This window comes from Nerophis lumbriciformis, linkage group LG27 (assembly GCF_033978685.3).
Source record: "Nerophis lumbriciformis linkage group LG27, RoL_Nlum_v2.1, whole genome shotgun sequence".
NCBI classification, from domain to species: domain Eukaryota; kingdom Metazoa; phylum Chordata; class Actinopteri; order Syngnathiformes; family Syngnathidae; genus Nerophis; species Nerophis lumbriciformis.
In genome coordinates this window covers 14,006,015-14,032,112 of record NC_084574.2, presented here as the reverse complement: position 1 = coordinate 14,032,112, position 26,098 = coordinate 14,006,015, and the positions used below count along the sequence as shown (strand labels likewise).

General features: G+C 40.0%; 1 protein-coding gene across 3 annotated transcripts in view; it reads left to right on the top strand.

Moving 5' to 3' along the window:
- The window catches only part of LOC133570125 (von Willebrand factor A domain-containing protein 7-like), a 39,805-nt gene extending 14,009 nt beyond the window's left edge, over positions 1 to 25,796 (top strand). Inside the window, exons 1-18 of one of the 3 annotated variants that reach the window (XM_072916374.1) lie at positions 1,809 to 1,839; positions 7,492 to 7,705; positions 9,306 to 9,504; positions 13,509 to 13,594; positions 13,678 to 13,771; positions 15,628 to 15,756; positions 16,097 to 16,283; positions 16,404 to 16,573; positions 17,926 to 18,038; positions 18,709 to 18,825; positions 19,316 to 19,516; positions 19,591 to 19,726; positions 19,807 to 19,959; positions 20,035 to 20,127; positions 20,227 to 20,336; positions 23,194 to 23,358; positions 23,454 to 23,774; positions 25,212 to 25,796. In XM_072916374.1, the coding sequence (XP_072772475.1) occupies positions 7,514 to 7,705; positions 9,306 to 9,504; positions 13,509 to 13,594; positions 13,678 to 13,771; positions 15,628 to 15,756; positions 16,097 to 16,283; positions 16,404 to 16,573; positions 17,926 to 18,038; positions 18,709 to 18,825; positions 19,316 to 19,516; positions 19,591 to 19,726; positions 19,807 to 19,959; positions 20,035 to 20,127; positions 20,227 to 20,336; positions 23,194 to 23,358; positions 23,454 to 23,774; positions 25,212 to 25,607 (2,862 nt within the window). In that variant the 5' untranslated portion in view covers positions 1,809 to 1,839; positions 7,492 to 7,513 and the 3' untranslated portion in view covers positions 25,608 to 25,796. Of the gene's footprint in view, positions 1 to 1,808; positions 1,840 to 4,982; positions 5,098 to 7,491; positions 7,706 to 9,305; positions 9,505 to 13,508; positions 13,595 to 13,677; positions 13,772 to 15,627; positions 15,757 to 16,096; positions 16,284 to 16,403; positions 16,574 to 17,925; positions 18,039 to 18,708; positions 18,826 to 19,315; positions 19,517 to 19,590; positions 19,727 to 19,806; positions 19,960 to 20,034; positions 20,128 to 20,226; positions 20,337 to 23,193; positions 23,359 to 23,453; positions 23,775 to 25,211 lie in introns of those variants that run through there. The other 2 variants (XM_061922816.2, XM_072916373.1) reach the window with 2 other exon arrangements.
- The last annotated feature ends 302 nt before the right edge of the window (positions 25,797 to 26,098 follow it).

The window sequence follows — 26,098 nt, the reverse complement described above, 5'->3', positions numbered from 1 at the left end:
TGCTGTACTGTACACATGTTAACACAAACATGAACAGACATGTGAGTAGAGTCCGTTTCAGTAGGAGAATGTTTATGATCTCTTGAGGGGTTACTCACGGTCCCAGACGGTTTTGTTGATCTTTTGCAAAAATGTTGCTTCTATCAGTGACGTGCGGTGAGGTTCATGGCTGGTGAGGCACTGACTTCATCACAGTCAGATTTACAAACAAAAGAACCCTAAAGAGTATCTTATTCACCATTTGATTGGCAGCAGTTAACGGGTTATGTTTAAAAGCTCATACCAGCATTCTTCCCTGCTTGGCACTCAGCATCAAGGGTTGGAATTGGGGGTTAAATCACTAAAACTGATTCCCGGGCGTGGCGCCGCTGCTGCCCACTGCTCCCCTCACCTCCCAGGGGGTGATCAAGGGATGGGTCAAATGCAGAGGACAAATTTCACCACACCTAGTGTGTGTGTGACAATCATTGGTACTTTAACTTTACACATACAAACTGTAGCACACAAAAAAGCACTTTTAATTAAAAAAAAACATTATTATGGTTGTGCTGGATTAATGCACCCCCGCCGTAAAATGCACCCCCTGACGGGAGTGTTATATCAACTAAAGCCCACACTTAAACTTTCCACGTGCAAGATTGAATCATTTTAAAAAGTTATTTAATAAGAAGCCAAAAAGTGCAAAAACAATAATGTTCGTGTTGGAGGAGTTGTGAATGAATGAAATATGAAATCCGTGCTGGAGTCTGCAGGTGTACCTAATGTTGTGGCCCTGCGGTCGTTCGCGGCTCCTCCAACGCGAGCATTGTTGTTTTTGCACTTTTTGGCTTCTTGTTGGGTGACTTTTTTGAGTGGGTTCGGTCTTGCACGTGAGGGGTTTGGGTGTGGGCTTTGGTTAGTGGGGCACTCCCGTCGGGGGGTGCGTTCTATGGCGGGGGTGCATTAACCGGCACCAGGAGGCGGGATTACTGCGAGCCTCACACAGTGCGTCTTCGCAGCAGTTTTATGATTGCTCAGCACAAGAAATACTTTACACACATACAGTTGTTGACAAAATACACTGTACATTATATACCTCAGCTAACTAAACTATGGAAATGTATAATATAGTTCATATAGCAATACAGTCTCACTGCACAGCAGGCCAGCAGTTAGCCGAGTCCGCAATCCATGTTGAGGCACAATTGAGTGACGTGCCTCAACTGGCTGCTGATCACCGCACCGTCTCTTCTCAGTATTTGAACGGCAAATGTGAAAATTCAGCGATTTTGAATAAAAATAATCTAAAACTGGTGATGATGGCAGGTGAGGCCCTGCCTCACCTGCCTCTAGTGACTGCACGTCACTGGCTTCTATTATTACAATGAACCATTTATAATCTGTTGAAAGTGTTTCCTCTCGTGTTTTCGGTTCAACCTTCTGTGATCAAGGTCCGTCCCATCTCGAAGGTCTCGTCGTAAAAATGGTACTCGGCATTGAGTGCAAACAGAAAATCCACATTGGCGTTGCTTAGGTAAATGTCGGCAATGGCGTTAGTGAAGGCAACACTGGAGACAACGCTGGCTGACGGGGAGCACGCCTCGACTACTTGTTCAGTGGTCACACTGTCATCAATCTGAAGACAAAAAAAGAGATGGTTAAAATTGTTCTTTGAAGTTTTGGGAACAGATTGAAACATTTAGGAAGTTACACTAAAGAAGTGTGCAATGACCACAATGCTAGTGTTATAACATGTCATTATGTCCTCCTTGTTTTTGTGTTTTTTGCCTTCTCCTCCAGTCAGTGCTGGATTATTGTCATTCCTACTTGTCCATGCCAGTGTAGCTGTAAGCGCTAGCGGTAAGCTATTTATTGTAGATGTTTGTAGCTTGCTGTCTTTTTGTTCCTCGTCTTCCAGTTCCTGTTTTCCTGGCATCCTGTTTCCTGTTCCTAGTTCCTGGTTTGTGTTTTTTCCTTTATTTTATGAAGATTAAATCATGTTTTTCCGCACAATGCCTTCCGCCTTCTCTGCATCTTGGGGTTCGTCACCAACAAACTCTGATAACATGGACATTAAGCTAAACCAGGGGTCCCCAAACTACGAAACCCGAATCCGACCAGCCAGCGTCCAAAATCCGGCCCACGGGACAAGTAAAAAAAAAATAATAATAAATATATATACATATATACATATATGTACATATGTATATATATACAGTATATATACAGTACATAATATATCCGGGGAAGCAACCGACGAGACGATTGTGTGTACACGGGAGGTAAAACCTATTGGAATTGTGCCGTTTGTTATCATAAGATTGGTAATAAAAGTTAAAAAATAGCATCTATCTTTTGATTTCCTCTGGGGGCTACAATATATTACTTTAATTTGTTTTCAAGTAAAAAAAACACTTTATTTTCAAGGTCAGGCGAAAATAAAAATGCAGTGGCAGCGCGCCACATTCAATTACATCACGGTGAAACCTTGGCGTGTGACAGCGAGATAGTGTTCTGTCACTTTAGTCCAACATAAATGTTTAACTTAGTAAGGTGACATCTAATATTCCTTAAATATGTTTTGTCTTGGTCTTTTTTTTTTTAATTACTAGGAAGGTAGAAGTTTATATTTTGTTTTCCATATTCCATAGGTCAGTGTTACTGGTAATATGTTTTATACTTAGACTTAGACAAACTCTTTTGATCCACAAGGGAAATTGTTCCACACAGTAGTTAAGTTACAAAGTATGGAAAGGATAATGCAGGTATAAAGTAGACAAAAAATGTACCATAGTAGCAATATAAAATATAACATTTATGTAATATTTACATATTATATATGCAGTATATAATATATACTGATATATTATATTATTATATTATATTATATTTCTATATAATATATACAATATATAACAAATCCCAATTACCATGTATATTATTACAGCAGTGTTTTTCAACCACTGTGCCGCGGCACACTAGTATACCGTGAGATATTGTTTGGTGTGCCATGGGAGATTATGTCATTTCACCTAATTGGGTTAAAAATATTTTTTGCAAACCAGTAATTATAATCCGCAAATGTGCCGTTGTTGAGTGTCTGTGCTGTCTAGAGCTTGGCAGAGTAACCGTGTAATACTCTTCCATATCAGTAGGTGGCAGCAGGTAGCTAATTGCTTTGTAGATGTCGGGAACGACAACGATGGTTTGCAGGTAAAAAAGGTATCTCATGCTTAAACCAAAAATAAAGAAAAGGCGAGTGCCGCTAAGAAAAGGCATTGAAGCTTAGGGATGGCTGTGCAAAGTTATAACTGAAGCTTAGGGATGGCTGTGCAAAGTTATAACTGAACTGGCTGCAAAAAGACAATTTAACATACATCCATAAACGTGGACGCATGTGAAAAAGTGCAATATATTTATCTGTACAGTAATCTATTTATTTTTTTATTTATATATATTTATTTATTTTACATACCGTATTTTTCGGAGTATAAGTCGCACCAGAGTATAAGTCGCACCTGCCGAAAATGCATAAGAAAAAAAGAAAAAAACATATAAGTCACACTGGAGCCCGGCCAAACTATGAAAAAAAACTTCGACTTATGTCCGAAAAATACGGTATATATTATATATATTATTTATATATATTTATTTATTTATATATGCACGTTATTGCTTTTTTTTTATCCTGCACTACCATGAGCTTATGTAACGAAATTTCGTTCTTATCTGTGCTGTAAAGTTCAAATTTGAATGACAATAAAAAGGAAGTCTAAGTCTAAGTCTAAAGTAAACAAAAACAGAACGCTGGACGACAGCAAAGACTTACAGCCTGTGGAGCAGACGGCGTCCACAAAGTACATCCGTACATGACATGACAATCAACAACAAAATAGGAGCGCAAGACAAGAACTAAAACAATACACACAGGAAAACACCAAAAAAACTCAAAATAAATCACAGCGTGATAGGACAGGTCATGACAGTACACCTACTTTGAGACAAGAGCTATAGTGATGCATGCTTGATTATGGTTTAAATTCATATCAAACAATTGCGAGAACGACTTTTTATTGTCAATATCGGCTGCTGAGTTTAAATTTGTAATGTTTTCTGCTGGTGGTGTGCCTCGGGATTTTTTCAATGAAAAAAATGTGCCTCGGCTCAGAAAAGGTTGAAAAACACTGTATTACAGTATATGTAACAGCTGCAGCAAAAAAAAAGGGCAGCATAAAATAGAGAGTAGATACAGCAGAAAATATACATTATAAACAAAGAGAGGTAGCTAACATAGAAGCGGTAAGGTAATAGACAGATATAATCTATTGCTGTATGGCGAGTGATTATACAACTGGATGGAATTATTTTGTTTATTGTTTTTTCAGGACACACCCTGAGGCCTGGAAATCTATTCTCAGGGCATTCAATCAATCGCAACTGGACTGTTTGGTTTGTCTTAGAAGACGTTTCAACTCTCATCCAAGTAGGCTTCATCAGTTCATGATCATAGACTTATATTGGTCAGATCTAGTCTTAGACTTGGATTGGTCAGATCTAGTCTTGGACTAGCATTGGTCAGATCTAGTCCTAGACTTGGATTGGTCAGATCTAGTCTCTTTCGGATGAGAGGCAAACTGTCCCTCTAAGTCAGACCAAACAGTCCAGTTGCGATCGATTGAATGCCCTGAGATTACAATCACCTGGATGAATGAGAACATCCATAGACCTGGAAATGTATAGTTTTACAAGTTGATGCTTTATTTCAAGATGTGAGAAAAACAATATGTAATGCATTAAAGTAACTGGTTTGATGGATGTTTGGTATTTGAGAAATGTGAACCTCTCCAGAACATGCCGTAACTGAGTAATTAGAAAAGGGATGGGGTTTACTTAGAAAGGGTAATTACTTGGTAATTTGATTAAACACAATAACATCTGTTAAGGTGTGTGCAAGGTTGTTGTCCTTGTTTTGTCACTAGCACACTTATAAATAAAAGCACAGAGGCACCCACACTCTGGAGGCCGACAGGAAGCGCAGGTAATACACATCACGAGCCATCTGAGAGCAAACTTTGGAATGCACTGAAGACTTGAGTCGTAGAGGAGCTCATTTCAAGGGTAAATGACTTGCATTGAAATATAGATGTTTGTTTTAGATTACTTTCATGGGGATTTAATGTTAGAAAAAAAAACATGCCATGTACTTTATACCTTCTGCATATTTCAAGGAAGTAATGGTACTTCACAGTGACTTGCAACAAATTGGCTAATCTGTGTAACAGTGACTTATTTTATTTGGCAGCTGCTCTATTCATCTTTCTCAGGTAACAACAAGGCAAGTTTATTTATGGAGTACAATTTATACACAAGATAACAAGAAGGTGAACAAAAATCATTGAACTAATCATACAATAATTATAATAAAAGCAAATGATATTTATTCTAAAAAAAATCAGTTGTCATATGCACAGTTAAAAGAAGGGTTTTCAGCCTGGATTTCAGCCTAACATTGCCTAAATTGAGGCCTGTCTCACATTTTCTGGAAGACTATTCCACATTTTGGAAGAGATGTATAAACATGTCAGCGATGTACTTGGGTGATAGACCATGAAAAAACTGAGCTGTTTTAAATTATATTCCCTGGGCGACTCGAAATGCAGTGATTACGCACTGGACTAATATTGTCGTATTTTTCTGGTTCTAGTCAGGACTCGTGCAGCAGCTTTCTGGGTGTACTGCAGCTGCTTAACAGCTCATTTAGAGAGCCCAGTGAGAAAACTATTGCAATAGTCTAACCTGCTGAAAACAAAGGCATAGATTAATCTTTGTAAATCTAGTCTAGTAGCATTTATTTGATTTTGACAATGTTTTTATGTGATTAAAAAGCTGCTGATGCTTAGGGTCAAAGTCTAAGTCCATTATTACTCCTAGATTTTTAACTTTAATATTAATGTTTAAAGAGAGGATCTCAAAGTGATACGGTGTTCTAGACAAGCACCAACAAGTTCATTCATTGTCGTGTTGGGTTTTCTTGTCTGACAGTAACTTTGGCGAGCGCTAAATTTGACCAGGACATGGGCCTGCATCTGAGGTTTAATTGTGACGAGTCACATACCTGTACATTGTGTTCAAAGTTTGATGTAGATAATGTTTAACTCCTATATGCGTAAACATCTGTAGTTTATTGTGTGAATGTACTAACACTGAATCTATTTTATATAAGTAAAATACACAAGGGACGTTACGAAGTTGGTAGAGTGGCCGTGCCAGCAATCGGAGGGTTGCTGGTTACTGGGGTTCAATCCCCACCTTCTACCATCCTAGTCACGTCCGTTGTGTCCTTGGGCAAGACACTTCACCCTTGCTCCTGATGGCTGCTGGTTAGCGCCTTGCATGGCAGCTCCCGCCATCAGTGTGTGAATGTGTGTGTGAATGGGTGAATGTGGAAATACTGTCAAAGCGTTTTTGGACCAGTTGTTCCTCCCAGGGAATTCAAGTCACAAGTCGCTCCCAAGCTCTTTACGACACTTAAGGCTGAGTAGAAAAACCACCAGAGACAGAATAGGTATTTTGTAATATATTTGCAAAGCTTTGCATATATATTGAGACCAGTCCAGTATAGAACATTCAATCGCGCCGCCAAGATGGTCTGCCCTCTCCCCGAAAAACCCTCTCCTCTCTTAAGTCTCTCTTCCTCCCACCCTGGCAGTCATGTCTCTCTAGCCAAAACACATGCCCATTATCTCTCTTTCTTACATTCCTCACTCAAGGTTAAGCACACAGTTTTGCAGACAACCAAAAGACCACAATTGGAAGAAAAACACTAGCTATTTTGAATAATATAATTATGAAATAAAAGAAGTAACACTTAAATTCGGATATATGTAAATATCTGCCTCCGACAGTACCTTGAAGGTAGAAAAGCGCTATACAAATATAACCCATTTATCATTATCATTTATGCTTTGTGATTATTACTTTATGATTAATTTTTCAGTCTTATAAACCTTAATTAAGGAAGAAGTGTAAAGAAATATAACTGAGGGAGGAAAACAATTCAAAAGAAGGAACATCAATCCTCAACAAAACTTCTGGACCTTCTGTTTCTTCATACTGTTAACTATCTGTCTAGCTGCACACGCTGGAAACAAGTAGCAAGGACAGAATAATGAATTTGACACAATGCAGTGTGAGAGCCAATGTGTTTACTCTGTATTAAGTAAACGTAGTCTCAAAGGAATATAACCTGCGCGGGCATTTTCTGACAAAATATCCAAATTTTGATGTCCGGCAACTGAGCTCTCGCTCTCTCGAAACTGCGGCCCTCTTCATTATGTAGTTGAATAGCACTGCAGTAAAGAAAATTAATACATTTGAGATCGGCAAAGTGTTTTAAAATAGTGACAGAAAAAAGTATGTTTTGCCTTGATTTCCGATATCTAAGGTTTTGACTGCAGTTACACCTGCTTCACTGCAGAAATGTTCTAATTTCAGTCATTCCTTTTTCTCCAGCATCGCCATTGTCATCATCATCATGGCCACCGTAGGTTCTGTCCTGCTGCCACTGGCTGTGGTCTTTGCCCTCACAGCCCCCAGTCATTGCTTCCGACCACTGACCGGGGCGCCCATTACTCACCGCAGCATCACCGAAAGGGCAATGCTCAGAAAGACGGCTGAAGTCTGTCAAGCCATTGCTGCTGTAAATGGAGATGCCTTCGATCTGATTGTAAGAACCTGATTGTAAGATGGGGGGGCAACACTTGCGCCTTGAATATGTCACTTGGAAGCCTTCTTTCTACATTTCCACACAAATGATTCTTAGCAAATAAATGTTGAAAATTCAACATTTTCCATGTACAAAAGTGAAAGTACATTCATTGAGAAAAATTGTATGCTAAGAAATTGGGGTGGGACTAAATCCGCTTGGCTTCTGTTTTCAGAGTAGAACTTCACCGCATCATAATCACTGTCATGTACATACCTGGCAAATGAGATAGCAAAACACAGCTCTCAGATTTATATCGATCTCAGCTGGTTGCACGTTAGTAAACAACTCTGAGTGTTTGTTATTAATCCATTCCAAAAGGTCAGACAAAGACCACTTTCTTTGTTAAAGTGCTAGCACTCACCACTTTCTTTGGTCCCATAGCGGCTTATATTGCAGTAGTACTCAATGAAAAATGTACAGAGAAAGAGTGACCAATGCATGAGATTCCTCGTTTGATCGCTCAATTTCACAAACAGTACACTGCTGGAAAACTGATTACAGTCGTACCTCAACTCATGAGTAATTTGCGATAGGAGTTGTCTCTCATATCTAATTTGAGTTATGAGTATGTGGTGTGCCCCCTTCAAGAAGAAACACAGTATAAGAAAAGGAAGAGTTACTAGCTGGCTCAACGAATGCCAGAACGAACCCTGCGAGAGCCGTCCCTAAACATCCGGCTTTAAAAGCGGAAGACACTCACTGAACCGAAGAAACCAAACAAGATCGATTGTGCTGTACTTCATTGATGAAAATATGGAGATGTTTGCGTTAGAGACACCACAGAAAGTTTGTTCTCCCAAATAAAAACCACCATTCTGGGCACACTACCACTGTAGCTACTGTATGGAAGTGAACGACCAACCACCAACGTAGAACCAACATCTCTGCGATTGTTCTTCAAGGTAAATCCTGTAGAATAATACAATACTTCATAAAACTACTGTTTAAATGTTTGTTTCTCATTTTAAAAGGCATGTTACATGTTAAAATTAGACTGTTTCTAAATGACTTTCGATTGCTTTTGATGGGCATGGCTGTTTGATGTGAGATACAAGTGTTTTGAGTTACCAGCTCGGTCCTAGAAACAATTGACCACGTAAGTACGACTGTAATTATGTGCAATGTTTGGCGGTCCGATAATCAAGACGATAAACGGTGGCAAGATTTTGTCCAAAACTGAATGAGCGGAGCGTACGAAAACAGACAGGGCAAAACAAAAGGATTCCAATGTGCAGACTCAGCTGGTGAACGTGGGATGTCTTGAATTGATGGTGGCAGGATAACAAAAAGCGGTGGTGAAACAGCCTGGGAAAAACTGGGATCATCTGATGAGATCAAACAAAGGGCAGCAACGAGTGTGATTAGGGACGAGCAGGGAGAACTTCCCGTCTTGCCTACCCAAGACAACAAAAAACACAAAAACAAGGAAGGCATAATGACATGTTATAACACTAGCATTGTGGTCTGTGCACACTTCTTTAGTGTAACTTCCTAAATGTTTCAATCTGTGCCCAAAACTTCAAAGAACAATTTTAACCATCTCTTTTTTTGTCTTCAGATTGATGACAGTGTGACCACTGAACAAGTAGTCGAGGCGTGCTCCCCGTCAGCCAGCGTTGTCTCCAGTGTTGCCTTCACTAACGCCATTGCCGAAATTTACCTAAGCAACGCCAATGTGGATTTTCTGTTTGCACTCAATGCCGAGTACCATTTCTACGACGAGACCTTCGAGATGGGACGGACCTTGATCACAGAAGGTAGAACCTGAAAACACGAGAAGAAACACTTTCAACAGATTATAAATGGTGCATTGTAATAATAGAAGCAACATTTTTGCAAAAGATCAACAAAACCGTCTGGTACCGTGAGTAACCCCTCAAGAGATCATAAACATTCTCCTACTGAAACGGACTCTACTCACATGTCTGTTCATGTTTGTGTTAACACGTGTACAGTACAGCATAGGTCAATGTTATAGAGTAAAGATGACATAGTATAACTGTAACCACAATTACACAAATTAACCGTTCAGATGTTGGCCCCATTGTAAAGTCACAATGAGGCCAATCTATTTAGTCCCTCTCACTGACTTTTCCGAGCCATACAGACAAACAAAGTGTAACAACCTATCTTACCTTTGCTTCTGCTTTGGCAAATAAACATATATTGCCTTCAATTCAACTTCAAAAAGAGTACGAGTGTTAGTATAGTTGCCGACTCTCTGACACATAAATAAATGTTGCTTTTTTTTCTTTTTTTTTTGAGTGAAACTATTTTTATACTAATTAACTCCACCCTGAATTGATAGATGCACGTTTTGCAGTAATATGAATACATTGAAATTAAACTGTTCAATAATATGTTTTTGCTGCAAGATAACGCAAGAAACAGAAAAAGTATTTTAATATTTCCTGTGGAACTCAACAGAATATAATTTAATATATTTCTTTAACAGGCCTGTCTGTTAAAGTATACATTTAGTGATACAATAGTTATAACAATAGTAGTAATAATATTCCATTTTATTTATACAGCGCTTTTAAGACGCTTATATATAATCAAAATAAAACATGATCATAATCATAAAAGTGCATACAGTATAATACTAAAACCACTAATCGTGTTAACCAACATAAAGTGGGAAAAATGAAAAAAAAACATTGTTTGTTTAGATAGTATGTTACAGGGCTGCCAAGATTCAGAAAATAGAATAGTGAGACTTTAGTGTCAAGATGCGTTCGAAAACATTTGTGGCCTTTTTTAACACCAATTTGGCCTGTTTTAATGTCGATTCATTCCTTAAGACTGATGACCTGCACTGTGGCCTCCTAATGCTAGCCTTAATTACCAGAAATAAGAAATGGACATTTTAAAGGGAATATTGACAAAATACATTGTTTGTGAATATTTCATTTCAACCAAGAGATAGAGCCAACATATCTCTCTGCTGTCGCTTCCTCTCACTCAGCATCTTTCAAAAGATAGCTCCATGTTACTGTTTGATGGAATGCTGTTTTACAGTGGTTCTCAAAGTGGATTCCAGGGACTCTGTGGGTTCATTTAGGGCAGGGGTCGGCAACCCAAAATGTTGAAAGAGCCATATTGGACCAAAAAATAAATAAAATAAATAAAAGCCTTATATAAGTGTTATAATGAAGGCAACACATGATGCAAGTGTCTATATTAGCTATATTAGCCTACTATCAAAGGCTGACGCAAATCTACGTTGACAGAAATGTTGTATTTTAATTTTTATTCTACACATTTTTGCAACATTGGAAAACAATGGAGGCTTCTCAGAGGGTGAGATAACTCCTGGAAATGACTGTCTTAGAATGGGCAAAGGTATAGACGTGTGTGCCCAAGTTAAAGGAAACGGCAGGCTGTCTTCTTCTAATGGATTTCAATCTTTGCAAGCGGGGTAACGTTTGCTGTGGTCTGGAACAACATTGCACACAAACAACTATCAGAAATGCAGTCAATGTTACGTACAGATAATGTGTCATGAGACATGCAAATATAAATTAAATACACAGAGGACATAAGTGAAGGAAATTAAATGAGCTCAAGTATACCCACAAACGAGGCATAATGATGCAATATGTACATGCAGTTAGCCTAAATAGCGTGTTAGCATCGATTAGCTTGCCGTCACGGATTGACCAAATATCAACAAAGCTCACCTTTGTGCATTCACGCACAGCATAAAACGTTTTGGTGGACAAAATAAGACAAAGAAGGAGTGGCATAAAACACGTCTTTCTGTGGCAGCATCAGAGAAAGTTGTACATGTAAACAAACTACGATGAGTTCAAGGATCGCTGAAATTAGTAGGACAAAACGGTGCTTGCCAATTACTCTCATCAGTGAAGCATTTATAACATAAACAGTGGGATTTCTAACAATTAGGAAGGTTTATGTCATGTTTGTTATCCTACAGAAAATATATTAAAACAAAAAAAACACTCTAACTGAGCAGGCTAAATCCAAAGCCACATAATCGCTTCTTTTTTTTTTTCTGAAGCCAAATGTCACTGCAAAAGTCACATTTGGTTAATTCTCTCTATCTAGCCAGCGAGATCGTTTCTGCCAAGCTGAGGCCTGTCATGATTCGTGGTCCGGATCATGTTTTGTATTTTCTGTTAGTTTTGGACTCCTTTAGTTCCTGTTTGTGCACCTCTGAGTTTGTTTTGGTTGCCATGGTTGCTCATTGTGTTCACCTGTCTCTGATTGGTGTTCGGGACGCTCACCTGTTTCCCGAGCACTAATCAGAGGCATTATTTATGCGTGCCTTTGCCTGTCAGTCAGGATGGCGTCATTGTTTTCTTGTCTATGAAAGTTTTGCTTGTCTCCTAGCCAATGCTAAGTGGTAGCCTTGTCTTCGTGAGTATTACTTGTCTCAAGTCCATGCTAAGTGATGGCGATAGCTCCAAGTGCGATCAGCACGTAGTGCCTTCGGCTTGTTTTCCGTTTTTTTGTACTCCTTTGATTTTTTGAGAATTAAATCATGTTTTTACCTGCACGCCATGTCCGAACCCCGCAGTAAGCTGCGAAAACCCTGTCGTGACAAGGCCGGATGACAGCCAAAGTAAAGAAAACCAACAAAGTAGTTACGGGCAATGCCAGATTTGTGTATGCCATAAAAATTAAATCTATATTTATATTATTCACATGTGAATAATGCTGTATAATAGACTGTGTTTATATTATTCACATGTAAAAAATACCTAAGTGTTTATTGTGAGCGAACTGTGGTGCTGAATTTCCCCCAGGGATCAATAAAGTACTTTCTATTCTATTCTATTCTATACCAATTACTTTTCGGGCATTTTTTTTCCTAATATTGATACTTTGCGAGAATCAAATTGCTGACTGGTCATTTTATGATTGTATGATTGTCATAACACATTAGTCATAATACATGACTTCATTTTTACTTAATGTAACCTAAGTAGTTTCATTGCTACCATTAAATAAGTTGCTCTTGTTGCTCCTGAGCTGAACGTTTTTATCACATTATTTGCCATTTGTTTCTTTTCAGACGAGTAATTAAACAAAATCCAATAATTGTTTCTCAGTCAAGGGCATGGCTGTTCTACTTTGTCTATTCATACTAATCTGAGTGTCTTTTGTATGTATTTTTGAGTTTTTGTTTTGATGTTGTGTTAAAGTCTTGTGTGATGGACCCCAGGAAAACCATTTTAAACAAATAAATGAACACATCTTTGGCGACATACATTATTGTAGACACACTGTACACTATATGCTGTACACACTGTGCTATAATAACACATCAGTGTACTGTAATGGCCTTATTTCAACAACTCGAGAAAAAGGTCGGAAAACGTTATTTTATTGAACTGTAGGTCATAGACGAAACATCGCAGTAATGTCAAAACATAAAGAACAAAATAAGCATTTGATGTATTGTGCCTTTTTAAAATCTAGTCCACTAAAAATGTGTTGAACAGTCCTTCCTTACGGCTTATTATTGGCATATATCTGATTTTTCCCTGGCCGACGGGGAAGTTATGAGAGAGACGTTTGAACTGTGCTGATCAGGAACAACACTGTTCACCTACTGATGTAAACCAGCGTACAGCAGACTTGATTGATAACTTTGCTGAGGTGGTTCCGCCACACCTACAGTTAATTGTTACAATTAAAATGATGGTAATTATCTTTTTAACTGAAACTCAGGGCCAGATTAAATGGTTTTATTTCCTTATTACGTATTAACTCTCTGGTATTGTTCTGTTAGGTGTGTCTGCTGTCAGGGCCAGTACGGACATGGGAAACTTCATCACAGCGCGCTCTATTCTTGGGGAAGTACTTCACACTCTGCAGGTGAGTTTGTAGAGAAACTAGTTGGCGTATTTCCTGGAGGTCAGATGCAACCAACAAACAATACATGATATCTGTACTCCTAGGACTTCTACAGCCACAGTAACTGGGTGGAGTTGGGGAACACGGCTCCTTATGACGCCTTGATCACACCTGCCCTACCTCTTGATAGTCTAGCTGGTAGGTTGTTGCGTAGATGTGCGTATTTTACAGTAAGGTAAGGCATGCCACAGAGGACACACTGAGTTTCTTACATACTTAATTGGACTATATCTTAACCTGTGACAAATACAACATAAAAAGGTGATGACTAGGCCACTCCAAATTAAGACAATTTTTAACATAAAAATGTAATCAGGAAAGCCAATTTTGTGTACTTTGCACCAAAAACCTTATCTTTAAAGGTGATGATCAATCTAGTCTTCTGGTTTTGCACACTGAACTAGGTGACATGGACATTAAGCTAAACCAGAGGTCCCCAAACTACGGATCCCGAATTCGGCCCGCCAGCGTCCAAAATCCGGCCCATGGGACAAGTAAAAAAAAAAGATAATAATAATAAAATAAAATATATATATTATATACCTGTGTGTGTGTGTGTGTGTGTGTGTGTGTGTGTGTGTGTGTGTGTGTGTGTGTGTGTGTGTGTGTGTGTGTGTGTGTGTGTGTATATGTATGTATGTATGTATGTATGTATATAAATATATATATATATATATATATATATATATATATATATATATATATATATATGTGTATATGTATATATATATATATATGTATATATATATGTATATGTATGTATGTGTGTATATATATATGTATGTATATGTATGTATGTGTATATATATATATATGTATGTATGTGTATATATATATATGTATGTGTGTATATATATATATATATATATATATATATGTATATATATACGATAATATCGGACTGCCGATATTATCGGCCAATAAATGCTTTAAAATGTAATATCGGTATCGATTTCAAAAAGTAAAATGTATAACTTTTTAAAACGCCGCTGTGTACACGGACATAGGCAGAAGTATAGAGCGCGGCCCAGCCACATAATATCTACGGCTTTTCACACACACAAGTGAATGCCATTCATACTTGGTCAACAGCCATACAGGTCACACTGAGGGTGGCCGTATAAACAACTTTAACACTGTTACAAATATGCGCCACACTGTGAACCCACACCAAACAAGAATGACAAACAACATTTCGGGAGAACAGCCGCACCGTAACACAACATAAACACAACAGAACAAATACCCAGAACCCCTTGCAGCACTAACTCTTCCGGGACACTACAATATACACCCCCCGGCACCCCCCTAGCCCCCCCCCCCCCCCCCCCGCCCCCCCCCCCTCACCTCAACCCCGCCCACCTCAACCTCCTCATGTCCCAAATTCCAAGCTGCTGTTTTGAGGCATGTTAAAAAAAAAAAATGCACTTTGTGACTTCAATAATAAATATGGCAGTGCCATGTTGGCATTTTTTTCCATAACTTGAGTTGATTTATTTTGGAAAACCTTGTTACATTGTTTAATGTATCCAGCGGGGCATCACAACAAAATTAGGCATAATAATGTGTTAATTCCACGACTGTATACATCGGTATCGGTTGATATCGGAATCGGTAATTAAGAGTTGGACAATATCGGAATATTGGATATCGGCAAAAAAGCCATTATCGGACATCTCTAAACAGGATAATGCATACATTTATCATTTGTTTTCAAAACGGTTGCAAAAAAGTGGGACCCCAAAACTTTACTGTGGGACCCCCATTTTTTAGACTTTGAAAATTCCTAGCACCAACACTGATGGAGTATTGGTGCATGCAAAACAGCAGCAGGCCTGCGGGCTGGTTCTAATACTAATCAAATATCATCCCGGGGGCCATAGATCATTCATTCGCGGGCCGAATAAATATATTATTATATATTAAATATTTTCTTTCAGATATTGTTTATTGCATTTTAGAGTTTTTCTGACATTTGCTCAATTTCTTTGCAGGCCCAACTGTTCCAACTTGTACAAACTGTATAGGTGACGACTGTACCGACAACATTTTGCCTGCTGTGCTGGATGGGGGCCTTCTCACATCCGGTTACTTTGACCGATCCTTCCCAAATAAGCCAGAAGGTAATATTTTGTCAGATTACGAATATTAATTCTGAGCATAATTTATATTCGGTACTAGGTGTGTTACTATAGATCTATTCATCGTTAGATTTGTTGGGAGTATGAAACAATTGATATGGTATGGAGGCGTACCGAGTTTCCACACAAACCAGATTAAGTAAGGGACATGAAGTGGATGGCCAGGCATATACTTCGTAAATAAATAAAGTGCAGCCCTGTTTTCCCAAATCTGATATTTTATTTGTAGGCCATACCACTCAGGCCTGAATGAGGGGATATAACCGTGTATACTCAGCATCACTAAGAATGATGTTCACTTACTTTGTCTTCATACTCAAAGGTAAATGCAGTGATGGAGGTCCTCTAGACTTGACAAGCACACAGGAACCAGTGGGAGGCATCAATAAGGACACCCTCGACTCCAGGCATGGCTTTCTCCACCAAGAAGCAGCTGATTTGGCTCTGACAGCTAGTTTGGATCTCCTGGAGAACATCAGAATAGGTGTAGGAGACCAGGATTTTCTACGGTAAGAGACTTTAAAAGCAATTCTCGGTTCTCAGGTCAAATGACCATCAGTTGATCAGACGTAAGATAATAAATCATGAAGGCATAATATGTATGAGTTGTCTCTCTTGCGTTCCTGCAGGCTGGCAGGCCTCTCTTTTGCCCCTGTGCTATGTTTTGTCATCGACACAACAGGCAGTATGACTCAGGAAATAGCTGAAGTGAGAAGAGTTTCCAATAACATCGTCGCAAGTCGATTGGACACTGGTCTGGAACCTCCATTCTACATACTGGTTCCTTTCAGTGATCCAGGTACACTATTTTGGGTTGATGATATTGTGTACACAAACACAACATTGGACAGAAATAGCAGATTCATATTTTTTTCGTCACACTGCTTTGGTCCAAATATGTACCAATGACGGCGAGAAGTATAATATGGTTGCCACGATACCATCATTTCAGTAGTTATTACAGATTTTAGATATGTTTACGATACCCCGGTGAAAAAAAAAAAAAAAAACTGAACCCAGGCATTTTAAAATTTGCTACTTTATTGACATTCGTCATGTTTTTAAGATTACTGTTTGTAATTTAAATTGCAGTACCAGCTGCCAAGAGGTAGCTATACTTAAAAAAGTACTGTACAGCATCGAAAGCGTGCTTATAAATACAAAAAAATGCTAAAAATAAAAATAAAAACCCTAGTCAACGTTAGAGTGTCCGCCTTGAGATCGGTAGGTTGTGAGTTCAAACCTCGGCCGAGTCATACCAAAGACCATAAAAATGGGACCCATTACCTCCCTGTTTGGCTCTCAGCATCAAGGGTTGGAATTGGGTTTGAATCACCAAAAATGATTCCCGGGCGCGGCCACCGCTGCTGCTCACTGCTCCCCTCACCTCCCAGGGGTGTGATCAAGGGTGACGGGTCAAATGCAGAGAATAATTTCGCCACACCTAGTGTGTGTGTGACAATCATTGGTACTTTAACTTTAACTTTTAACTATTTTATATTAATTAAAAGAACAGCAGTGGCGTGGAGCCTTCAAGTACATGAAATAAAAAATATTGTTTTGGCATATTCCCTCAATATGGCGGTGGCGTGACATCATAAAAATTGTAATGAAATAGGCTTGAAAAATGACTAAAACATAATATCAAAACCACATCTTTGGGTTTTAAATTTGTATCATTACTCCATTTTTCCTGGTTGTTTTTGTTTATTTTATTTCTACAATGTGCCACAGAGTCCATAAATACATGAGGCAATGCTGGTTCAGACAATGGTTGGTTGCTGTACACGTCACGCTGTACCCGGTGTTCCTTATACTTGTAAATTGTTTGTTTATGCCTTGGTTCCTGTTTGGCTGTTTAATTTTTATTTTACTTACCTTTGTTTCTTCCACGCTGGTGCCACCTTATTTTTATTATTAAAATATTATTTTACCTGCATGCTGCCAATCGTCTCTGCATCCTGCGGTCAGGCCAACAACGGTGTCTAATTCATAACAACATGGAACAGTGTGACTTGTGTTTCCAAATATACGTAAAACTCTTGACATGTTACTGTAGTTCATGTTTCATAACTTACACAAGGTATTGGTGTAGAACATGTTTTAAAATTGTGCATCATTATTTGGAACTTAATGTTTTTCTTTTTGTAGATTTTGGACCTGTGCTACAGACGACCGATGCAGCTTTTTTTATGGAGCAAATCAATTTGCTGACTGCCTCTGGAGGAGGTGACCTTCCAGAGTTTAGCTTGTCTGGATTGCAGGTGTGTGCAGAATCTTTTCATAATTCCACCAGCATAAAACGTTTTTGTGGACAAAATGAGACAAAGAAGGAGTGGCATAAAACACGTCTTTCTGTGGCAGCATCGGAGAAAGTTGTACATGTCAACAAACTGTTGTGTCACAGTCCACACTATGATGAGTTCAAGATCCGCTGAAATTAGTAGGACAAAACCATGTTCACCAAATACTCTCATTATTAAAACATAGACACAAAAATATTAAACAGTGGACTTTCTAGCAATTAGGAAGGTTTGTGTCGTGTTTGTCCTTCTACAGAAACCATATTACAACAAAAAACATATTTTTCACCCCATTTTTCTTCCATTTCCATACATTCTTGAAAAAGCTCCATGGAGCCACCAGGGCGCCGCTAAAGAGCCGCATGTGGCTCTAGAGCCGCGGGTTGCTGACCCCTATCCTATATTAAATAGTGATACAAAATTTAAGTACGTAATACTTCATAATGAGAGTCAGAAGTGTAAGAAATCATTATATAACTAGCAGACAGCACAGTTATAATTATCAACTCACTGTTAAATAAAACAATGAGATTTTATTATTAACAAAATGTATATTCAATTACTTTTCTTTTCGGTCAGAGATCAAATGTAGTTTCTTGCCTTTTTATATGTCATGTCCTGTTTTTGACAGCTTGCCTTAACTGCGGCCCCGCGCTTTTCTGACATCTTTCTCTTCACTGATGCTCCAGCAAAAGATCCTGAACTAAGAAGCACCATCCTTGCCCTTATAGAGAGCACCAGGTCTTCGGTGAGTCTGTTTTATACTCTTCTTGCTTCTGATACAATAAGATGCATCCCAGCTCCCCAGCAGGGTGAATGATGATTTTCACTATTTCTGACGTATACATGTTGGATACTCAAGTAAAACAATGCCAAAACATCAAACCATATATTCAGTTTTGGATGGCTCTGACCACAAGGGTTTTGCAGTCTGGCTTGTGACGTCACAGCAAGGTAGACTCAATTATTTAGTTTTTACAGAGGGCTTCATATTCGGACCGAATCGTATCTTACCTGCATCTTGCTGGCAGTTTTTCACTATTTGCAACGAACAGAAAATGGTCAGACATGTGTTTTGTCTCACATGAGGATTGTGGGTGAAGGGCAAATTTCCAAAAAAGTGCAGTTCCCCTTTAAGAAAGTTCGAATAACATCTTGAACCCTTCACGTACAGTGTTCTATAGAAACGTGATGAAACAGTGTCTACCTAGGTTTTAATTGAGTTTTCTCATTTTTAGGTGACGTTCATGCTAACAGACCTCCTGAATCGAAGGAGAAAAAGAGAACTTGAAGGTGTGGCACCCAGGTTTGTGACTCAAACACAGGCTGACTTGTACCGGGAAATTGCCTTGGCCTCTGGAGGTCTGACCATCGAAGTCCCTAACTCAGATCTCTCAATGGTTACGATTTTTATCGAGGATTCCATAGCCATCGCCGTGGTAAGATAAGGAGGGAGGGGAAAAGACGTGAATAAAGTTTGGGACGTGGATTAATTCATGCCAGTGTCTTTCAGGTGACTGTTTTTCAAGATGTGAAGGATCCCGGAGCGGCTTGTGATTTCTCATTTTTCATCGACGACACACTAAGCAACATAACTATCCTCCTCACAGGAGCGCCATCTCTCACCTTTACCCTCCGCAGCCCCACCGGTAAATGTCCTTTTAACAACATCAGCCATGAAGGCACCGACTGTTTGTGCCGATCCGACCTTCCTCTCGTTCCCTCCCAGGTGCAACTCAGACCTCCAGCGAGGTCAGTGAACCTCTGGCATCTTTCAGCTCGGCAAGTAACCTCAGACGACTGAGGCTCAACAACGACAGTGAGACCGGACTGTGGGAAATCAGTGTGAACTCCACCGATCCCTACTCTGTAAAAGTCATAGGTCAGTGGTAGAACCCAAAAGTGGCGTATACGTTTTCTTAAAGGTTAATATTTGTTTTCCCAATGCTGGCATCAGGTCAAAGTTCATTGGACTTTGTCTACAACCTCGTGGAAGTCAAGGATGGAGTCTCCACAGACTTATTTCCGCAAGAAGGCCGACCTATTTCAGGTCAAACATTTCTTTCAATTCAGTTGTGAAAAGCGGTCATCCATCCTTGTTAACAGTCGTATGTGAAAATGACATTTTGTCTCACGTGCAAACTTTCAGGCGGAAACATCAGCCTCTTGGTAACACTGACAGGAAGTGACGGTGTAAGTGTCACACAGGTCGGACTGTTAAACACCTTGGACGGAACAGAGGTCAACGGGACATTGGAGGCAAGTTGTTTAGTATAATAATCCGTGTTGGGCTTCAGTTTTGCATACAGAATGTCAATTAATGAATGACAGGGTGCTTCATATGAAAATGTACAGCTAACATCTGCCTAGCCCTAGCCCAAGGGTAGGGAACCTATGGCTCTAGAGCCAGATGTGGCTCTTTTGATGGCTGAATCTGGCTCTCAGATCAATCTTAGCTGACATTGCTTAACACATACTTGCCAACCCTCCCGGATTTTCCGGGAGACTCCCGAAATTCAGCGCCTCTCCCGAAAACCTCCCGGGACAAATTTTCTCCCGAAATTCAGGCGGGATATATAAATCCCGTTATAACTGTAGAATGATGGAGGGCGAGTTCTTGGTTTCTTATGTGGGTTTATTGTTAGGCAGTTTCATTAACGTCCTCCCAGCGCGGCAACAACACACAACAACAGCAGCAGTCACGTTTTTGTATACCGTAAAGCAGTTTGTCTGCCGTAAACAGCAATGTTGTGACACTCTTAAACAGGACAATACTGCCATCTAGTGCATTTGATGAAAGCACTTTTGTGCGTGCCACACATCAATGCATCATCAGAGAGGGTGCTCAGCATGGTTCGAAAAATAGTGACAGAGAATAGAACAAGGATGGACAATTCAACCCTTAACTCAACAATGAGTAGATGAGTGTTATGTGTGTGTATATGTGTAAATAAATTAACGCTGAAATTCAAGTATTTATTTTATATATATATATATATATATATATATATATATATATATATATATATATATATATATGAAATACTTGACTTGGTGAATTCTAGCTGTAAATATACTCCTCCCCTTTTAGCCACGCCCCCAACCACAAAAAAAACATATATAAGTCGCACTGGAGTATAAGTCGCATTTTTTGGGGAAATTTATTTGATAAAACCCAACACCAAGAATAGACATTTGAAAGGCAATTTAAAATAAATAAAGAATAGTGAACAACAGGCTGAATAAGTGTACGTTTTATGAGGCATAAATAACCAACTGGGAACGTGCCTGGTATGTTAACGTAACATATTATTATGGTAAGAGTCATTCAAATAACTATAACATATAGAACATGCTATACGTTTACCAAACAATCTGTTACTCCTAATCGCTAAATCCCATGAAATCTTATACGTCTAGTCTCTTACGTGAATGAGCTAAATAATATTATTTGATATTTTACGCTAATGTGTTAATAATTTCACACATAAGTCGCTCATGAGTATAAATCACACCCCCGGCCAAACTATGAAAAAAACTGCGACTTATAGTCCGAAAAATACGGTATAACAGGTTGAGCCCATGTCAGAGTTGTTTCAGTATATATGTTACATTTTTTATGTTGCTCTAAAACACATACCGTATTTTCTGGACCATAGGGCGCACCGGATTATAAGGCGCACTGCCGATGAGCGGGTCTATTCAGCTCGTTTTTCATACAAGAGGCGCATCGGATTATAAGACGCATTAAAGGGGTCATGTTATTATTTTTTTCTAAATTTAAAACATTTCCTTGTGGTCTACATAACATGTAATGGTGGTTCTTTGGTCAAAATGTTGCAAAGATTATGTTTTACAGACCATCTTCAAGTCGCTTTCTGACAGTCGTTTCAGGATGCGTCGTGCGGTCTTATTTACGTGGCTCACCTTCGACAGCGGCTTCTCTCCGTCATCTTTGTTGTAGCGGTGTAGCGTACAAGGACGGGAGTGGAAGAAGTGTCAAAAGATGGAGCTAACTGTTTTAATGACACTCAGACTTTACTTAAATCAATAACGGAGCAGCATCCGGAAACAACATCAAGGCCGTAAATGTGTCCCGTGAAAAACCGTCCGACCGTAACTCTATTAACTAAAGTTCCTTGGGTGAATAATGTAAACTCACAACACCGGTATGTTTTAGCGCTTTCATGGCGAGTTTACTGACAGATATAAGTAAGAACTTTACAATACTTTATAATGTAAATGGCAACAGCGGAGGATGAATGTCACATAACAAGAAGAGAGAGAAAAATAAGAAGCTTATCGACTAAGGCATCCTCACGAACTACAAAGGCAGACGCGCGCAATTTTTCAGGATTTATGAAGATCCCAAATACAGATCAGCAGGTACCAGAAGGTAAGAAAAGTTGCTTTTGCATAATATTGTGAAACAAAACGGCAGATAATATGTCTTACCTTATACACACACCATAATAATACTCGTATGTTGAAGCACAGTACAATCCATCAAGCGGTGCGGCTTCATAGCGTACCAAAGTCATACTAATACATTTTGATAGATTTTTGAGCGCCATGTGTAATGTTCTATATTTTCAATGGAACATATAAAATGTTGCCTTCATACCTCTTACCACGTATCTCTTATGTTTGACTGCCATCTACTGGTCACACTTATCATTACGCCACGTACCAAATAAAGTTTATTCGATGTCGGTGAGCAAAACCAGAATTATTCCGTACATTGGGCGCACCGGGTTATTAGGCGCACTGTCGACTTTTGAGAAATAAAAAGGATTTTAAGTGCGCCTTATAGTCCGGAAAATACAGTAAATTTAAATTGTTTGAAAATGCAATAACGAATCGATTGTTTCCTAGTTTGAAAAAGACAGCTTTTTGGAAATGCTCCATAAGATCCGCCTCCCTTCAAATAGCCATAAATTCCATCTCAAGTAATCATTATGTGACTCATCTTAATTAAACATGAAATGCAAAGAAAAAATCAAACATACTGTGAACGTCCCATCAAATGCAACTGGCGAATGCATTACAGTCCAAGACCCTTGTTTTTGTGTCAGGCAGACATCTATTTGACTAAACCTTGTCTTTTACCCCACAGCCAATAACAGATTCAATCTACGTGGTGACGTTCAGTAACATTGCAGAAGGTACATATGTGGTTCTACTGAAAGGAAAAACAGGCAGCTTAACGTCAAGGATGACGCCAGGCAGCTTCCAGAGACAGGCCCCCACTCGAATCAGAACTTCCAACATTGTTGTCAATGTAAGCCCCGCCACTTTTTATTTACCATCATCTTTGAAATGTTTGTTACTGGTGCTAAACCAAAGCTATTATCATTCTCCATACCACTATTACAGGCTCTACCTAACACCACCATCATAGAAGCTGGCTCTTCCGTCACCATCCCCTTCACTGTCGCCCTGACCAATGGTGGCGTCATAGACGATGGCGCAATGGGGACGTTCACTGTGAGCGCCACCAACGACCGCGACTTCTCAGTAACATCGCCCGGCAGTGTTACCATAGGAGACGACAGCGGTGGGATTGCCAGCGGCACGGTGATTCTCACCGCTCCTGCAGAAGCGTTGTCGGGAACGGACGTGACGCTCACCATCGGAGCGGAGGATGCAGCTGCCATCAATAGTAACAATGTCGTACTTAGGTTTTCTGTGTTCACGGTAAGCGAAAAGCTTAAAGGGGAACATTATCACCAGACCTATGTAAGCGTCAATATATACCTTGATGTTGCAGAAAAAAGACCATATATTTTTTTAACCGATTTCCGAACTCTAAATGGGTGAATTTTGGCGAATTAAACGCCTTTCTATTATTCGCTCTCAGAGAGATGACGTCACAACGTGACGTCACATCGGGAAGCAATCCGCCATTTTCTCAAACACATTACAAACACCGAATCAAATCAGCTCTGTTATTTTCTGTTTTTTCGACTGTTTTCCGTACCTTGGAGACATCATGCCTCGTCGGTGTGTTGTCGGAGGGTGTAACAACACGAACAGGGACGGATTCAAGTGGCCCAAAGATGCGAAAGTGGCAAGAAATTGGACGGACTTTGTTCAAAATACGAGGGTGTGGGGAAAGCCGACGAAAATGGTCAGTCGTTTGTTCCGCACACTTTACCGACGAAAGCTATGCTACGACAGAGATGGCAAGAATGTGTGGATATCCTGCGACACTCAAAGCAGATGCATTTCCAACGATAAAGTCAAAGAAGTCTGCCACCAGACCCCCCATTGAATCTGCCGGAGTGTGTGAGCTATTCAGGGACAAAGGACCTCGGTAGCACGGCAAGCAATGGCGGTAGTTTGTTCCCGCAGACGAGCGAGCTAAACCCCCTGGATGTCTTGGCTCACACCGTCCCTTATGCCACCGAAGATGATCAAGAGAAGAATATCGACCCTAGCTTCCCTGGCCTGCTGACATCAACTCCAAAACTGGACAGATCAGCTTTCAGGAAAAGAGAGCGGATGAGGGTATGTCTACAGAATATATTAATTGATGAAAACTTTATTCATTACTCGCGGTTTTACGTAAATTATTATACATAAACTGTGTTTACCAATAATTTAGCTTAAAAACATTACAACACTTAAAAACAAACACATATACCAATCGTTGGTTAGAAGGCGATCGCCGGATTCGTCCTCGCTTTCTCCCGTGTCGCTGGCTGTCGTGTCGTTTTCGTCGGTTTCGCTTGCATACGGTTCAAACCGATATGGCTCAATAGCTTCAGTTTCTTCTTCAATTTCGCTTAAGCCGCTGAAATCCGAGTCTGAATCCGAGCTAATGTCGCTATACCTTGCTGTTCTATCCGCCATGTTTGTTTGTATTGGCATCACTATGTGACGTCACAGGAAAATGGACGGGTGTATATAACGATGGTTAAAATCAGGCACTTTGAAGCTTTTTTTAGGGATGTTGCGTGATGGGTAAAATTTAGAAAAAAACTTCGAAAAATAAAACAACCCACTGGGAACTGATTTTTAATGGTTTTAACCCTTCTGAAATTGTGATAATGTTCCCCTTTAAAGATCCAGATGAACCAGATTGTTCTAGTTTCAGACGGTGTCCCAATGTCCTTGCCTTTCTGTCCCCAGGTGACAGATAACGCTACGCCAGTGTGCCTGGCTAATACATCCAGCGGCTGTCCTGCAGATGAATCACTCTGCAAATACTTTGTGTGGGACTTCATGGCCAACGTGACCGACGGCATCAATGGGACGGTCGTTGACATCACCGTCCTTGAAGGGAACGGCACCCTCGAGACGAGCGTAGAGGTCGGGCCAGACGGCGAGAGCATCACTGTGGTCTCCTACACGGCCTCCTGCTGTGCAAACAGAGTGGTGTTGTCCGCTGTGGACGTCGCAGGAAACGTGGGCCTTTGTGTGGGCCAGGCCGACGAGGTCAACATCATGCCCACCGTTGAATGGAATGTTGTTTTCAAATCCGATGAAGTTTGTTTACGGGGCAGTAGAGTATTTGTTGCTAAATAGACTGATTGGGGTAAGGTGGTGGATAAAAAAAGGCAAACCCCAAACTAAGGTTCTCTTGGTGGTGGTGGTGGGGGGGCTCAGTTTGATACTAGATGAAAACCTCAAGCGTTAGAATCACATACGAGCATATAACAGCATACAAACTTGGAGGGGGCGGAGTGTGCGGGGGTGTTATCCAGCCTGAAACTGCAGCCACCCAGGGCGCTGCTTTGCTAGCCATCATACCACGGGGGGGGGTGAAGTAGGATTGTTCTTTTCTGAATTAGAGCAGCCCATGAGCTTCGAAGTCGCTCCATTTGGCCCTTACAGCCTTACAACTTAGCTGGTTGCTGTGGAGGCGTCTGACATCTCGTCCACCAGAGTCAAAAACATCCCAAGTGTCCTTGAAAGGAAGTGGGGAAGGGATTTGAGAGCGTCTTTTGTTGCAGTGGACTCGCTGGCCAAGGCCAGTGTAGAGGGAGCCAAACTGTAGATATGAATTGTTTTGGTTA